The sequence below is a fragment of the Macaca nemestrina genome, chromosome 8 (genome assembly GCF_043159975.1).
Source record: "Macaca nemestrina isolate mMacNem1 chromosome 8, mMacNem.hap1, whole genome shotgun sequence".
NCBI lineage: Eukaryota > Metazoa > Chordata > Mammalia > Primates > Cercopithecidae > Macaca > Macaca nemestrina.
Genome location: NC_092132.1, coordinates 38,794,850 through 38,812,899, shown reverse-complemented (window position 1 = coordinate 38,812,899; position 18,050 = coordinate 38,794,850). Strand labels below are relative to the sequence as shown.

Genomic DNA, 18,050 nt, shown 5'->3' with positions numbered 1-18,050 from the left:
AGAATCTCTGCGTATAGTTGGAGAATTTTGATTTTTGAAAAAGTTCCACAGCTGATTCTCATTATCAACAGGCAGCTGCTGCTGTGAACAAGGAGGGCTTTTTAAAGCGGAGAAAAAGCAATACTTAGATTGGTGGATGTAAGACTACCCTGGCTGTAGTGTTGGAGATCGATTAAAGAGGGGGTAAAGTAGAAGCTGGGAGATTTCATTTGACTACATAATGTATAGGCTCTAATGAGGAAATATAAGTGCATGTGCTTACATATCATGCAGTGTGTTAGCAGAACCAGCTCAATCTGAGGGCCTAACAATGTTGTTGATGTCTCTGTATATTTTAAGAATCTTATCCCCACCCCTTCCTTCCTGACTCCTAGAAAATCAGTAGGGTAGGTACAAAGTGGCTGCCAACTAGTCCTTGTTCAATGCATTTGATAAATTCTACTGGTGGTGGTGGCTGTATAGCCAGCTTGGCACCCATATGAGTCTCTGGATAGTAGGTGGGGCTGAAGTGCCTGGGCATGCCCTGCTTCTCTCTTGAGAGGCAGCTAGAAATGATCCAACTTTCCTTCAAGCCTGCTAGGGCAGCACGGATTTGCATTTTGAATCTGGTTATATTGCTGTGTCTGCTGCTCTCTAGGAAGACTTGAGAATTTAGAGTAGATCTGCAACAGGAGAAAATGACTGGTGCATGATTCTGTTTGAAAATTAAACCTGTCTAGTCAGTGCTGGATCATTTAAAGATTGACCATCCAGGTTTGAGTTTCTCTTCCTATATGCTGACTGCCTTTGGGCTGATTTACGTGGGGTTATTAGCATCTTTCCCAAATTGTGTTTGGTATGGGGAAGTGGGGAGTTAGGGAACTCCATCTACTTTGAGAAGAGGAATAAGTTCTACTCCTTTCAAACATTAGGTACAGCACTCAGGAGTTTGTTGTTCATGCATCATGGCTGAAACAATTGAACACTTGATAGAAATTTGTCATTGCTGCCCAGCACTTTCCCTGAGATGGATGAACTTGTAGGTAGGCTCTCTTTTCATTGTCTTGTATTGACACAGCCCCAGGTTCAGACTTTCCCCTAACAGAAGGGAAGGAAAATAAATAAATATACAAATAAATAAACTACCTAGCTACTGGTTACAGGTTAAAGCTGGAAACTGGCTAACAACAGATTTAAATTATTTTGCCTGTTCATCTTCTTTTTTCTCTATTATCTTTTTTTTTTTTTTTTTTTTTTTTGAGACAGTCTCACTCTGCCTCCCAGGCTAGAGTGCAGTGGTGTGATCTCGGCTCACTGCAACCTCCGCCTCCTGAGTTCAAACGATTCTCCTGCCTCAGCCTCCCGAGTAGCTGGGATTACAGGTGCGCACCACCAAGCCTGACTAATTTTTGTAATTTTTAGTAGAGATGGGTTTTCGCCATGTTGGCCAAGCTGGTCTCAAACTCCTGATCTCAGGGTGATCTGCTCACCTCGGACTCCCAAAGTGCTGGGATTACAAGCATGAGCCACCGTGCTTGGCCCTATTATGTTTAATAAAAGCAAAGATAGGGAAATTATCCAAAAATTTAGCTAAAAGCTATATAACTTTAAAATATGTGAAATTAATAATTTGAATAAAGTACTTAATATACCACAAAACAAATGTTTTCACTTATCAGCTTTTCAGATTAAGAAGAAGTATCAAAATTCTATTCAAGTAACATGAGAAGGTACAACAGCATGTGAAGACCCATCATAGAATTAAGAGAGGACAAGAGGAAGAACAAGGGTAGAGAAGAAGGGCCCAGAAACATAAAAAGACAGAGAGTAAGACCTCCTCATAGCTATGCATACAGTACCTTCTGTAGACACACACTCTACTGTAACCTCAAAGAAAGTGCAGGCAGAAAAAGAAATCTGCAGAAGAAAGAAAATGAGAATGTTTGTCTTCATGATGTAAAATTACTCTTTGGAGATCCTGATGAGCTCTTGTTCCTCAAGGTTTTTAAAGCTTTATTCAGTTTTCAGAACTTTAGGCACCACTGGTAATACCAATTGGCGCTTGTCCAATGAGCTGGGTGAAATTGATCCAAAAGCTCCAGAAGCTGCCACATTCCAGGTATGGAATATTTGGGGGCCGTAATTATATCATTATAATTACAGTCTTCAATAGGATTAAAAATAGAACGGGAATAATTCTATGGTAAATTGATGTGAGTTATTGTGACCTAAGTTTCAATTATAATTGTTAACAATGATATTGCTGAGTCCTTGTTTGGCTTGACTGCCATGCAGTGTTTTTCTGACGAGTGAGGGAGTTAACACCTTTTGGACAATTTTCAGAATTGAGAAAAAATTACTCGGTTTTTAGTAGGGTTTGTAATTATTATATGTCCAAGGTTGGTATCTCCTAGAGGGGGACTTTTTAGAAAATTAATATTAGACTGTCCCCACTCTATTGAAAGGCCATATTAAATCTCTATCGTATACTCTTCAATGCTGTGATCATGGTTATATTCAAACAATAACCCACATTCTTCCTCTTTGTGGTCATTTGGGACACAGGTGGAAGTCTCATATATGATAAGGAATTTGAATGCTAGCATAAACCATTTTAGTGGCGAAAAACACACAAGTGCTTTAAATAAAAAAAGAGTCAATTTTAAGGGTAGCAAATTTGTCTATGAAGTTAAGCTTTAGGTTTACTGGCAGATGCAGATGTAGTGATTGTATAACAGATTCACGCCTTATTTTCTAAACTTACAAAATCTCTTTGCTTAGTTTAGTGTCAGAGTGTCAGTCTGCTTTATTGATTCCATCAGTGGTTTTGCTTATCATATCAGAAATTTGAGTGCTGACTTCTGGCCTCAAGCGATCCTCTGGCCTCGGCCTCTCAACGTGCTTAGATTATGGGTGTGAGCTACCATGCCCAACCCTAACATTTCTATCTTATGAAATAGCTGACAGGTAGATATAACTTGTTACTGGAGAAAATAATTTTTTCATTTTGTTCTTTTAAGACCAGTTGTTATTTTCTGAGTTTATTAATATAGCTAGCCTTATAATGAGAACACAGGTCTCACTTTTACCATTTTGCTTAAAGATTTGCAGATGCATCATGCTCATATACTTCAATGTCTCTGTGTTTTCTCAGGATGTTACAGTTCTGCTTCTTTTATTTCCTAAAGTTCAATAATTTTATCTGTGTTAAAAAGTATTTTCAAAGAGTAACGAACACAATGTTGTGGCTACTCATAATAGTTGTAGTGAGCCAGGAAGTATGCCAGGGAATGGTTGTTAGTAGAAAAACCATTTGATGTCATCTTCAGAAAAAGATAAAGAAGTGAGATTGAATTCAGAGAGTTTGGTATATAGGATGACTGACAGAGATGGGAGCTGGGGCAGGAACGAAAAGATTGAGAAGATTGAACATTAAACAAAACTTCAGTCATTAGCCAATGTAAACAAGCAATCAAAGAATAGTCCCCTTAAAATAGGAATCATTTAATTCATCTAACAATTAAGAAAATATAAACATTACAAACAAATGTTCTTGTTAATCTGTTTCTAATTATTTTTAGGTTACTGATGATATTCTTTTAGTATAAAAATATAAAATCAGAGCCATTTTCCTAGTTTTCATGTCATTTTTCTTCATATTTTTAGAAATCATTGTCTTACTTGAAATTTTTCTATTTAAGATTCCACAATTAAAAGAACAATGTTTCCTTTAAGGAATAGTGCCCGGGAGGGCAGAATTTCTTAAAGCATTTTGGGGAGTGGTTTAAATAATCTACATACAGTAGTGCACAAGTTTCCAACTTATTAACAGTGTGCTTTCCAGTGAGTTTTTAGCTCTTACATGTTTTTTGGAAGTAAATGTGATGTAATTAAATTAAATATTCTAGCAACTAACAACAAAAGGCTTTTTCAACAGATAATAATAAATTGAACTCGGAAACTGTAAAAAGAATGAAGGAGAACTAATAGAAATTTATATGGAAAGGTGTCTAAGACACAGGGAAGTGAAAATATTTGTATAAAACTATGAACATGGGCCAGGCGCCTTGGCTCACGCCTGTAATCACAGCATTTTGGGAAGTAGAGGCATGCAGGTCGTTTGAGCCCAGGAGTTCAAGACCAGGCTGGCAACACCGCAAAACCCTGTCTCTACAAAAACTACAATAATTAGCTGGGTGTGGTAGTATGCGCCTATAGTCCCAGGTACTTAGGAGCCTGAGGCAGGAGGATGGATTGATCCCAGGAGGTCGAGGATGCAATAAGTCCTGATCGCACCACTGCATGCCAGCCTGGACAATAGAATAAGACCCTATTTCAAACAAGATAACAACAACAACAAAATTGTGGACACAATATGTTCCCATTTGTGTGGGTTTTTTTTTTTTTTTAAAGAAACACACATGCATATATACACATAGTAACCCTATATAAATATATGCATACAAAATTTCCAGAAGGATATACACAAACCTGTAGAGGTTGATTCGGGAAGGACATAAGAAATTTACTATTATATAGCCTTCTATACTATAGTTTTGTTTTCCCATATGCATGTATCCAGTTATATATTGTCCTTTTAATTTAAACATTTGGTAAAAAATAATAATTTCAATGATACCAGAAATTACTAAGCAAAGGAAATGGCAAGGTAGTTCTACTTTTTTGGAAAAAAAAAATAGATGGTCATTGTATTTGAAACTTAAGACAAGATGATAATATGTATTATCTGGTTAATGAATGCCTGTACTGTCTTCACAAGGATTTTTCCTGACATAAAATTCTAAGTATCTGTCAAAAATATTGTTAATTATATACACTAAATAACAACATAATGAATAATGTCTTCAATGTCAGTTCCTCACACAATTGTTTCTTACATTGAACTTCAGTAAAATTCAGAATATAACACTAATGGTATAACTTGATAAGGTATTTTATAGGAAGTATTATAGCTCACATTTACCAAGGCTTAATGTTTTACAGGCACTCTTGTAGGCATATTGCTTGCACTGTGTTATTAAATCTTCCCGACATCTCTATATTATCTCTATTTTACAGGTAAGGAACCTGAGGGAGAGAGAGGCTAAATCAGTTACTTTCCCATTACGCTGCTAATAAGTGGCAAAGCCAGCATCTGACGTTAGACTCAGGACCCATGTTCTTAATGATGAGACATGCCTTAGGTATACTGACTGCAGATGACCTAACTTGATACGCCTATAACTTTTAGACGACTTAAGAAAGATCACATTTTTCTTACTGATGATTGAGAAATGCAGTCTATCTCAAATGCCTTTCATAGGAGCTGAATGACAGTTAAATTGACAGTGGACAGTCTAGCAAGCTCCTAGAAGATAGAATGGGCTTATGGAAAACAGGTCATTTTTAACTTAAATAATCATTTTTGAATAGGCGATACATGCATATTATACACACAGTGAAAATTAAGGTTCTCTCTCATCACGCCCTAAGCCACTCACTTCTTTTCTCAGAAGGCAACCACCATTACTAGGTTCTTATATATACTAACAGAAATGTTTTATTTGTATGTGGATAACTACATATACTTTACATTGTTTTCAAAAATTGAAGCATACCACATGTGTGTTCTGTATCTTGCTTTCCCCCTTAAAAATACTTTTTTCAAGATTCTTTCATAATCAGTTATACCAGGAACTGTGTAATTATTTTTAATGGCTGAATAATATTCCATTATATGGACATGTCATATTTTATTTAATCATTTCTTTATTAGTAACCACTTAGGTTATTTTCAACATTTTGCTATTACAAATAGAAAATTGCATCATTTCATACATCAATAGGATAAATATCAAGAAGTGAGGATACTGAATCAAAAGGAGTGTGCTTTAAAAATGTTGATAGATCCTGCAAAATGACCCTCTCTTTGATGATCCTGCAAAATGGTAGTACCATTCTTTGCTGTCCTACTAGTAATATATGAAAGTGGTAGTTTCCACCTGCTGTTACCAAAATGGTTTTAAACTTTTTGATCTTCACCATCCTGATAGAAGAAAATGGTATTTATTGGCAGGTATTTGCATTCCTCATATTAGTAATGAGGCAAATTAGTTTTGTTGTTTATGCCTTTGATGTAATCTCTGAGTCCACTGCCAATTTCAAGATCACAAAGATTTACCCTATGTTTTCTTCTAGGAATTTAATAGTTTTAAATCATACACTTATGTCTTTAATCCATTCTGAGTTCATTTCTATCTACGGTGTGAGGTAAGGGTCTAATCTCATTCTTTTGTATGTGAGTATGGAGTTGTTACTGCACCATTTGTTGAAGCCAATATTTTTCCCCATTAAATGCCTTGGCATCATTTTTGAAAATCGGTTTGTTTTCCCTAAATGTATGTGTTTACTTATGAACCCTAAATTCTATTTTATTGATGTGTACATGTATTCTTACACCTGTACTACGGTTTTTGATTACTGTAGCTTTGAAGAAAGTTTTGAAATTGGGAAGTATGAGTCCCCCAACTCTGTTTTTCTTTTTAAATTGTTTTGGCTCTTTGGGGCTCCTTGCAGTTCTATATGAATTTGAAGATGAGATTTTCCATATCTGTAAATAAAGCAGGGGAATTTTGATAGGGAATGTATTACATCTGTATATTGATTTCTGAATTGCCATTTTAACAATATTAAGTTTTCTAGTTCATGTATATGGGATCTCTTTCCATTTATTTAGATTTTCCTTAACTTCTTTCAATTATGTTTTGTATTTTTCAGTATATGTCTTGCTCCTCCTTGGAGAGATTTATTTCTAAGTATTTTTGTCTTTTTGATGCTACTATAAATGGAATTATTTTCTTAATTTCATTTTTGGATTAGAGATGCCTTTTTGTAACGTGTCTATTTGCAGGGGTATCTCTTTCTAATCACACAAAAACATCTTGTGCTGGCACTGGTGATCTTTGGGAGTGTACCATCAGCTTGAAAGTGCCATAGAAATAGGGACTTTCTATCTTAGTGCTGAGTAGGCATTTACTAAAGCTGAATGAATGGATGAGAATTTGCTGAGAGTGAGCTTGGGTAGGAGCTTAAGAGAGGCAGCAAATATGGATTTTCAAGAAATTCAGTGATGAATGGAAGGCTTAAAAATGAGGGAAAATGGAATATTATCCAGGATAGACTATAAACTAGGCCATAAAAAAGACTCAATGATTTTGAAAGGATGGGGGAATCATACCAAGTATGTTCTCTAACTACAGTAAAATTAAGTTAGAAGTCAGAAAAACACAAGAAATTTGGGAAATTCACAAATATGTGGAAATTAAACAACATACTCCTAAATAGCCAATGATTCAAATGATAATTCATAAAGAAAATTACTCTGAGATAAATAAAAACTAAAGTACAATATAACAAAATTTGTGGGACAGAACTAATGAGGCATGTAGCTGTAAAAACCTATATTATAAAAAAAGAAGATTTCAAATCAATAGCCTGACCTTCTGCCTTATGAAACTAGGGAGGTTGGAGGTGGGAATAGAAGATACTAAACACAAAACAAATAGAAAGAAGGAAATTATAAAGATTAGCATGGGTATTAATGGAATAGTAAATAGAAAAACATTAGAGAAACCTCATTAATGAAACCTCAAGTTGGCTCTTTGCAAGGAACAACAAAATTGACAAAGATTTAGAATGAGCAAGAAAAAAACAGAGATGACTCAAATTACTAAAATTAGGAGTAAAAGAGCTGATATTAATATAAATCAGAGAAATGAACAGGATTAAAAGGAATACTATGAACAATAAATTAGATGACTTACATTAAATGGACAAATTCCTAGAAAGACAAAGCTACCAAAACTGACTGACACAAGAAGAAATAGAAAATCTAATATATATATGTGTGTGTGTGTGTGTGTGTGTGTGTGTATGAGGTAAATGATTATAGTAATTTAAAATATTACCAGAAAGAAAAGCCTAGGACCAGATGGCTTCAATCGGGAATTCTATTAAACACTTAAAGAATGATTAGTAACAATCCTTCAGAAACTCTTCCAAAAAATTAGAAAAGGATGGCCAGTATTACCCAAATACCAAAGCAAGACAAGGATATCACAAGGGAAGAAAAGTATAAACCAATATAATATCTATTATGAATATAGACAAAAAATCATCAACAGAATACCAACAAACCAAATCAAGCATCATATTATACATTCTGAAGGTTATCTAAGGAAGGCAAGGTTCATTTAATATACAAATATTAATTAATGTAAACACTATATTAACAGGATAAAGAACAAAAAGCACAATATTATATCAACAGAAGCAGAAAAAGCATTTGACAAAATCTAACGTCCATTTATGACAAAAATAAAATAAATTAGGAATTGAATGGTCCTTCCTAAGCTAGAGTAAGGGCATCTACAAAAAACCAACATATAATATCATACTTAATTGTGAAAGACTCAATGTGTTTTCTCCAAATTCAGGAATAAAATGATATCTGCTCTCACAACTTCTATTTAATATTGTACTGTGAAAGTTCTAACCAGGGCAATTGGGCAAGAAAAAAAAGGCATCTGAATTGGAAGGGAAAAAACAAAACCATCTTTATTTACAGAAAACATGTACTTATATAGAGAAAATGTTAAGAAATCCATTTAACAATGAGTAGAATTTATTAGTGAGTCCAGCAAGGTTGTAAGATACAAGAACAGTGTTCAAAAATCGATTTTATTTCTGTATACTAGCAATGGCAATCTAAAAAAAAATCTATTCACCATACCAACAAAAAATAAAACACGTATTAATGTATGTCACAAAAAAGTACAAGATTTATACAATGAAAAGCACAAAACACTGCTGAAAGCAATTGAAGATCTACCTAAATGGAAAGACATCCTTTTGTTTATGGACGATATAGCAATACTTCCCATACTGATCTACCGATTTAGTGCTATTCCTATCAAAATTACAACTGACTTTTTTCTTTGAAGAAATTGACAAAGTAATCCTAAAATTCATATGGAATGAAAAGGATGCAAAATAGCCAAAACAATCTTCAAAATGAAGAACAAAACGGGAAGACTCACACTTCCCAATTCCAAAACTTACTAGAAAGCTACAGTAATCAAGATAGCATGGTATTGGCATGGGTTTAGGAATAGTAGAATTGAGAGTCCAGAAATAAAACCTTATATTTAAGGTCAATTAAGTTTTGAAAAAGATGCAAAGACAATGGGGGAAAAAATCATCTTTTCAATACGTGGTGCTGGAACAACTGGATAGCCACACATAAAAAAATGAATTTGGACCACTTCCTCACACGAAACCTGAAAATTAACCCCAAATAGATCAAAGACCTATATTAGACCTATATTAGATCAATGAGCTAAATAAAATAAAACTCATAGAAAAAACATAATAGTTAATCTTCATACTTTGGATTAGTCAAAAGATTTCTTAGATACAATGAAAAGCACAGACCTGATAAAAATATTGATAAATTGGACTTCATCAAAATTAAACCTTTTTGCCCACTGAAAGCCACCATTTTGACCCAGCAGTTTCACTCATATGTATATATGTGAAATGAAAATAGGTCAACAAAAAAACTTAATTACATAGATGTTCCTAACAACATTATTCATAATAGCCTCAAGGTATGAACAATCCAAATATCCATCAATGGATGAATGGATCGATAAAATGTGGTATATCTTATACAATGTAATGTTATTTGGCAGTAAAAAGGAATGAAGTACTAATACATGTTACAACACGAAGAAGCCTCACAACAAGTGAAAGAAACCAGACCCCAAAGACCAAGTATTATATGAAATGTCTATAAAAGGCAAATCCACTGAGACAGAAATAGACTAGTGGTTGCCTAGGGCTGCAAGTGTGACTGGGGAGTGACTACAGATTGGTAAAAAGTTTTTGTGGTGATGGAAATGTTCAGGTTCAAAGATTACATTTTGATGATAGCTTTATAACCCTGAATTGTTATCAGGTGAACTGTATAATTTTAACAGTTGAATTTTACAGTACTTAAATTACATATCAATAAAGGTTTGGTTTTTTTTTAATGAGGAAAAAGGTAGCTTGAAAAAGCAGGCATGGTATATAAGCAAGCTTTTTTTAAGGCTGAGAGTGATTTATGTGGCTGATGGAAGGATAAGAGGAAAGGACATATAGTGAAAAGGAACAGAGAAGAATAATAAAGCTGGCAAGCCACAGACAACATAATTAGACTTTCGGAAGAAAGGCATGGACAGGAATAAAGACCTCCTTCTAAGACAAGGTAGGGAGAGCAACTTGATGTAGATTGAAGAGAAAAAGGAAAGAAAAATGAATGTTCATATTTCATGGCCTATGATTTTCTGGGTCATGTAGAAGGCAAAGTAACATGTTCAAGTGACGAGTTTGGTAACTTCAGGAGAATGATGACAGTTCAGACAACAAATATAGAGAATGAAAGAGAACACTGACTATATGAATAAAAGGATTTTAGAGACATTACGACCAGCCGAGTTTAAATCAAAGATTGTAAGGCATTCAGTCACCAAGGTTACACATTTTTCTCCAGCAGCTCTAGCCTTCTATAAAATAGAAGCAGAAAAAAAAAAAAAAAAAAAACAAACAAAAAAAAAAACAGATGGGTTAACTACCTGTAAATCTGGATTTGAACTGGTAGAATGAAGGTTCCTGCAAATGTTGGACGTAAAAGTGCAGATCTAATCAGGTAAAATCTCAAGCATTAATTGGATATGCTTATAACAAACCGGTAAATTTTTAGAAGATGTAAAACATATCTTAGAAAAATAATTTAAATTGTTAATGAGAATTACACTAATTCATTGAAATTTGATTTTTAAAACTTACCGAGCCTCTCTTTCATTGAACTCAGAAGTAGTGTGCATGGTAAGGCTTCCTTGTCAAATGGAATGCTACTTAGTAGCTGTCTTAGCTCGTTCTGGATGCTATAATAAAGCACCACAGACTCACTGACTGGTTTATAAACACACATTTATTTCTCACAGTTCTGGAGGCTAGAGGTCCAAGATTAGGGTGCCAGCATGGTTAGTTTCTGGTGAGGACCTTCTTCTGGTTTGCAAACTGCTGTGTTTTTGTATCCTCATGTGGCAGAAAGATGGTGACAGCTCTCTGGGTCCCTTTTTTATAAGGGCACTTAATCGCATTCATGAGGCCTCTATGCTCATGAATTACCTCCCAAAGGCCCCACCTCCTAATACCATCACACTGGGGTTAGGATTTTAACAAATGAATTTGAGGGAAAGCACAAACATTCCATCCATTGCAACATCTACAAAATAGGTCCTTAGGTAGAGCAGAAGTCTGTAACAGTTCTTTCCCAAGCCACAACCCTGAAAACATGGATTGCTGGATATGCTGATTCTCCTGGGCCCCTTTCCCATAAACACCGAATTAGACACTGTGAGGGTGCAGCCCAGACATGCGGTATTTTTCACCAAGTATAATGATGATGGCTGATATTAGAATGGTGACATTTATCCAACCTAGTAAGAATTTAAACTGAAAATGGTGATGATGCAAAAAAGATCTGTCAACTGGTTAAAACAACAACAACAACAACAACAACAAGAGGGTGTGTGTGTGTCAGGAGGCATAATCTTCAGTAGTTTGGCCAAAAGCTTAAGACTGATTTTCAGGACTCTATTGTTGGAGTGGGTAGTTCATCAGCTTCCTAAGTAATTCAAATCTTTTTTTTTCCCCCAGTATAGTAATATATTGGTGATTCCAAGAAAGAGGGTTTACTTATTTAATGCCTGGGAAAACTACAAGAGCTACGAACAGATGTGAAAGGAAGAGAATAACCAGATCTCACAGGAAGCAAAATGGGGTATTAAATTTCTGTCAAAAGGTACCGCTCTTTCCCTGTCTAGGTTTTTGGTCCCTGAAAGGTAGATCTGCAAACTAAAGTCTTCAATTACATTGCTTAAACAGGACTGGGATCATAGAATGTCGAACACTAACATGAGTTCATACTGGTACAACGAACTTAAAATGTTACTATTCATGTTGTAATTATGACTGCAATCTTAACGTTGAAAGTATCTCCGCCGTCCTAAAAAAAAAAAAAAGAAAAAAGTAAATACAAGCTGCAAGTTTTATGTGATACACTCCACCCTCTTTTTTCCCCAAGCCAACACACACACCCTTCAAAGTTTTTGACTGTTATTTGCAGACCCTTCCTAGGCTCCCGAACTCCGTGCAACTCCAGCAATGTCTCCCCTGGGCCATTTTTATCCCCTCCTCTGACCTGGCGGGAGGCTGGCTGTCCACCCCCTTTCCCTTGCAGTCCTGAAAGTCCGGTCGGAGCCCGGACGGGGCGGGGAGGGGCAGGGCGGGGCAGGCCAGCTCCATTGGCGCCAGGCCGGTGGGGGGATGCCCGGAGAGGACCCGTCCAGCTTGCTTAAAAGCCACCAGTTTTCCGACCCCGCCTCGGTTCCAGGAAGAATATACCTATGTGACAAGCTAAGTTCTGCCTCATTTGGCATTTGGAAGCCACAAGAAAAACTTTTCAAAAACTTTTGTCCGTCTTTTGCTCCCCCAACGCGTGGTTTCCTGATGGTCTGTCCCCGGGCCGGGAGAGGGACGCCCCCTCCCCCTCTCCACCTCCTGTGAGGCGCGCGGAGCCACCTCCCCTGGATCAGGTCTGATGGGGCGGCGGGCGCGCTAGTGGTGGCCGCCACCGCCGAAACCGTCGACCTCCTGGGCCCCAGTTCCGCGTCCGGCCCCGCGGCAGCATGGACTACCTGACCACGTTCACCGAGAAGAGCGGACGCCTTCTGCGGGGCACGGCCAACCGCCTGTGGGGGTTCGGGGGCGGCGGCGAAGCCCGGCAGGTGCGCTTCGAGGATTACCTGAGGGAGCCCGCCCAGGGGGACCTCGGGTGCGGGTCCCCGCCCCACCGGCCCCCGGCGCCGTCCAGCCCGGAGGGACCTGGTGAGCCCACCCTTCTTTCGCCTTCCGCGCGGACGACCTAGGCTGAGGGCTGGGGGGAGGCGGTGGTCGTGGCGCCGGGCGGGGGTCGCGGCCCGGCCCTGGCAGGTGTGCCTGGGACCGGGCGGGCGACGTGGCTGGGGTGGCGGCCGCAGGGGGCGAGGAAGGAAGGACTCCTTTGGCTCTGGGGAGGGAAGACTTTGAGCTGCGTGCCAGCTCTTCCTGCTCTGCTCTTCCTGCTTTCCCCACCTAAACTTGATTTTCTTTCCCCGCCAAGCATTTCAAGGGTACGATCCATTCTCTCCCTCCCACTGGGAGGTGAAGACTGAACCAGTTATGACGTCGGTGTTTTCAGTCTTGGATTCTTGAAGAGCGTTGTGCCTGTTTTCGTTTTGGTTTGGGTCAATCTTTCTTTGATATTTGTCAGCTATTAGGATTCACTTCCTAAACGAAACATAAAAAGCCACATACTTCTTTGTAAAATGAAACACTTCATTAACATGGGAAGCTAGTTGACTTTTTGCGTCGTGTACTTTTTGAACGGCTGCACGTTGTCTTGTGATGGCAGAACCTAGAAACTTTCTCAGTTCCTGTTTATTTTGTGTTGTGTTGGTTGATTTTTTTCACCACAGTGTCTTTGTGCCATTCTTTAAAACAGTCATTTGTAGCGACATGATATTGATAACTTACAGAATTTTTGAAAGTGCTGCTGAACAGTTTCAGCATAAGGCACAGGGTAATTTCCAGTGTCCTTGGCTTCCTTTAACAGGTAGCAGACATGCTAGCCATGTCTTATTTTATTTTATTTTTGTTAATTGCTTTAATATTTGAAGGTTATGAAAAATTAGCATTAGAGAGTTTAGAAAATAAAGATAGGCACAAAGTGTAAAATCTGTTTATAACTCCACATCCTACCAGTCATTTTATTTTATTTAAAATTTTATCTTTATTTTTGTAGAGATGGTGTCTCGCTGTGTTGCCCAGGCTGGTCTTAACTCCTGGCCTCAAGTGATCCTCCTGCCTGGGCCTTCCCAAGTGCTGGGAATACAGGCCTGAGCCACCATGCTGGGCCCTATAGATTGTTTTAAAGCAGTAAAACAGTGAGGACATCTATTGATCTATGTGATCACACATAATTTGATCTATGTGTGTAATAATCTATCTTGTTTAATATTTAATTTGTAGATCTTAAGATCTACAAATTAATCTAAATATTAAGACGTTTTGAAGAAATCTTAAGCTTTGAAGAAATATTAAAATCTCATTTTAGCATAGCCCTTTTAAATAAATTTTCCTTACTTTACGTAAAATATTTTTTATCTGTAGAATTGCTGTTTATGGAATTAAGAAATGAAAAGGGGAGGGGAATACTTTTTGTTTCTGCTCTGAAGAATGTTAACCAAAGGCAGAATCCTCTTAAAAATGGGACCAGGCATAGGAAAGGGACTTTAAAGTGTTCGAATCAAGGATTTTTTTAAATGAGTTTTCAGTAGCCTGAAATTGAAAACAGTTGATATGTGACCAGCCTTGAGATGGCTGGAGAATTCAGAAATATGTGGGGTAACTTAACTAAAAAGGAATATGGTTAGTGTTTTAATAAATATGCCCAAACACGTGTATCTTGGTGGCCCTTGTCTGTAGTTCCAGCTACTCTGCTCAGGAGGCTGGGGCGGGAAGATCTTTTGAGCCCAGGAGGAGAATCCAGACTGGGCAGCAGGTACTTTGTGTTTATATATATGGAGCACACAGCTATATCTGACACCCTCCTTCAAAGTGGCACTTCAGAAGTGATACATATTCCGCTTCTGTAGAAGCTGCCTTATGAATTCATTACATATTCTTTAATATTCACGGTGCCCCCAAATCTCTGACACATTAGAGAGGCCTTGTGAGGTCAAAGTATGACCACAGTCATGTGGGCAGGTGCATCCTACCATTAACTTCCTGCAAGAATTTGGAAAAGTTACTTAGTGTCTTTGGGCCTATATTTTCTCCTTTGTAAATGAGGTTGGATTTGGTGATTTCAAAATCCTCTGTTCTAGAGCACTTTCATTTGGAGTAGAATTAGTAAAAACTAGCCGACTTTTGGGAGGCAACGTGTATATACACAAGTAAAAATAAGTGAGTCTTCATGTGTTTCCAGCTAGCCTTTGTTCAAAATGAGAATTCTGTGCTTTGCAGCTGCTTATCAGGAGGATTTTGGCTCTAGGGTTGTTCTTTGTGTTGGTGTCCTTCAGAATGAGTGTCTGTCAGTCTGTTTGAAGGATTTCTTCTGCTCTTTCTGCTTGAGATTATTCTTATTTCAGTTTCTTAATAGCTGCTTAAGTTTCCTGCTATCATTCTTTCTTCAGTTCATTAAAAAGTCCTGTGTATTATAGGAGTATTTCTTGTTACAGATACTTTCACACATGTAAATTGATTGCATTCCAGGAAACCCTTTGTTGTTAGTGATCTTACTCCTCCTTTCATCCACTAAGGTGAAAAAGTGGAACCTTGTTTCTGTTCCTTCTCACAACCCAACATCAGAGGAGTTACGCATCAAGAAGGGGTAGAGGGAGTCATGTTCAGTAATGATGTTGATAAGATAGTTTTACCATTAACAGATTAAGGATAGACCAGATAAAATTTTGGTCAAATGTCAGCCAGTTGTGGTGGCTCACGCTGGTAATCCCAGCACTTTGGCAAGCCCTGACGGGTGGATCACCTGAGGTCAGGACTTCGAGACCAGCCTGGCCAACGTGGTGAAACCCTGTCTTTGCTAATACAAAAATTAGCTAGGCGTGGTGAAGCGTGCCTGTAGTCCCAGCTACCAGGGAAGCTGAGGTGGGAGAATTGCTTGAACCCAGGAGGCAAGGTTACAGTGAGATGGCCCCACTGTACTCCAGCCTGGGCCACAGAATGAGACTCCATCTCAAAAATAAAACAAGAACAAAAATTAGCTGGGCATAGTGGCACACTCCTGGAATCCCAGCTACTCAGGAGGCTGAGGCAGGAGAATCGCTTGAACCCGGGGAGGTGGAAGTTGCCATGAGCCAAGATCACACCACTGCACTCCAGCCTGAGTAACAGAGTAAGATTCCATCTCAAACAAACAAACAAACAACAAAAAAAGCTTTAGTCAATGTTCCTGAGTTTACGCTTTCTATAAACAAACCACTTACTGAACTGTTGGTGTCTCTCCTTCCTTTACTCCTCTCCAAGGTGGCTGCTTTTGCTCCTACCAGCTTTTAGTGCTTGCTGGCTCCGCCATTATAGCCCTCTCAGGAAAACCATAATTGAGACTTAGACATATTAAGGACATTATCACACCATTGATCTAGTTAATAACGATTACAAAGGAAACATCTTAAAATACAATGCTTGTTCCTGATTAAAGGGTACATTATGCTTTGATTTAAAAAAATTGTTTGAACTTTAAATATAGCTCTTGTTTAGGGGCATGACTATAACTCATAATGTATAATCTTTAAAAGTACTCCACTAGATTGTAATAAATATAGATAAATTTTTAGTAGTGTAGACTCTCAACTTACTGTAATATAAACATGAAATAGTTTTTTATCATAAGCTGTCCTGTTATATCAACCTCATTTTCCCACTTGGTGACAGGATTCTTTGAGCATAACTCAGCCCTTTTACATTTTCTTTTCATTTATTTTTAGCAATTAAAACAGTATCTTTCAGTTACTTAAGACTTGGTCCATTTATTTAAAAATTTCAGTCTCATATTCAATTTATACCTCCATTTATCTTTCTACCTCAGTTCCCATTCCAGGTTAGGTTTGCAGTGAAGAAGAGGTGTGGTCTAGCTCTCACAAACTCCCCTCCACCCCTTCTTGATGCGTAACTCCTCTGATGTTAGGATGTGAGAAGGAATAGAAGCAGGGGTTCACTTTTTCATCTTAGTCCTTCTTGGCCCCTTAGTGGGAGGATGACAATGCTGGATAGCAGTAGTAGAAGCAGTGATGGAACAGTTCTACTAAAATGGCTACTCCTATGCAGAAGTGCTGACTTCAGTAGCCAACAGTTCTTTCAACTTTGAATATGGGACATTAACATCTTGTAATACCAACCATAGACCTTAGTTGCAAATTGTTGAACTGGGCACCTAAAACTGCTCTGCCTCATAGCATATATATTACTGGTATGTGTGTGTATATCAATAGAGTTGATGAAAAATGAGGTTAAGTGGGAACATACTACATTTTTATGACTTGAATTATTTGACATGTCAAGGAAACACTATTTAATAATAATATTTCTTAAATGATTATCCCTGATGCTGAAATTTCATTTTAGGTTTACATTAAGAAAATCCTATATACTGAATATATGTAACTGAAGGAGAAGAGTTTAGAAGCCTGAAATTGATATTCTTGTTACTGGTTCACTTTTGATAATCATGGAAAATGTAAACCAAGACATGGAATAGTAATTATAATAGGCAACACATATAGTGCTTGCTGTGTCTTATGCACAAGTTAACCCTCAGCAACAACCCTATGAGGTAGTCAATAGTAGCAGTTTCGTTTTGCTGATGAGGGTACTGGGGTTCATTAATGATCCTATTTAGGAAAAAAATAGACATTGGACAAGGAATTTATAACTGTGTTGGGTATTGGGCATGGAAAGTAAAATATATTATGAGAGTATATAACAAGGGTTTCTAACCTAATATTAGGGGGCCTAAAAAATCATGTCTTGCTTGGATTAGGGGTAATGGCTATTTCAATAACTGGGATGATGATGATGCTGATGATGATACTTTTAGTAATAACAGAAGTAATAATGATGATGACGATGATGATACTTTTACTAATAACAGGTTGAGCATCCCAAATCAGAAAGTCCAAAATCTGAAACTTTTTGAAGGCCTACATGATGCTCAAAGGAAATGCTGTTTGGAGCATTTTGGATTTTTGGATTTGGGATGCTCCATCAGTAATGCACATATTCCAAATCCATTCTATCCTTTAGGAAGATTCAAAAAAATCCAAAACACTTCTGTTCCCCAGCACTTCAGATAAGTGATACTCAACCTATAGCAAGAATAATAGCTGTAATGGGGCAGGCTCTGA

At 37.6% G+C, this 18,050-nt stretch overlaps 1 protein-coding gene and 1 long non-coding RNA gene across 10 annotated transcripts in view; one reads left to right on the top strand and one right to left on the bottom strand.

Moving 5' to 3' along the window:
- Nucleotides 1-18,050, top strand: part of LOC105475999 (oxidation resistance 1) — a 469,579-nt gene that overhangs the window by 362,950 nt on the left and 88,579 nt on the right. Inside the window, exon 1 of one of the 9 annotated variants that reach the window (XM_011731545.2) lies at nucleotides 12,597-12,975. The exons of 6 other annotated variants lie outside the window; for them this stretch is intronic. In XM_011731545.2, the coding sequence (XP_011729847.1) occupies nucleotides 12,777-12,975 (199 nt within the window). In that variant the 5' untranslated portion in view covers nucleotides 12,597-12,776. Of the gene's footprint in view, nucleotides 1-12,596; nucleotides 12,976-18,050 lie in introns of those variants that run through there. 2 more of the 9 variants (XM_011731542.3, XM_011731549.2) reach the window with 2 other exon arrangements.
- LOC105475998 (uncharacterized) lies at nucleotides 12,029-12,416 on the bottom strand. Its single transcript, XR_983773.3, has 2 exons — nucleotides 12,186-12,416; nucleotides 12,029-12,094 (listed from the first exon to the last, which is right to left on the bottom strand). It is a non-coding gene; the product is annotated as an uncharacterized lncRNA (long non-coding RNA).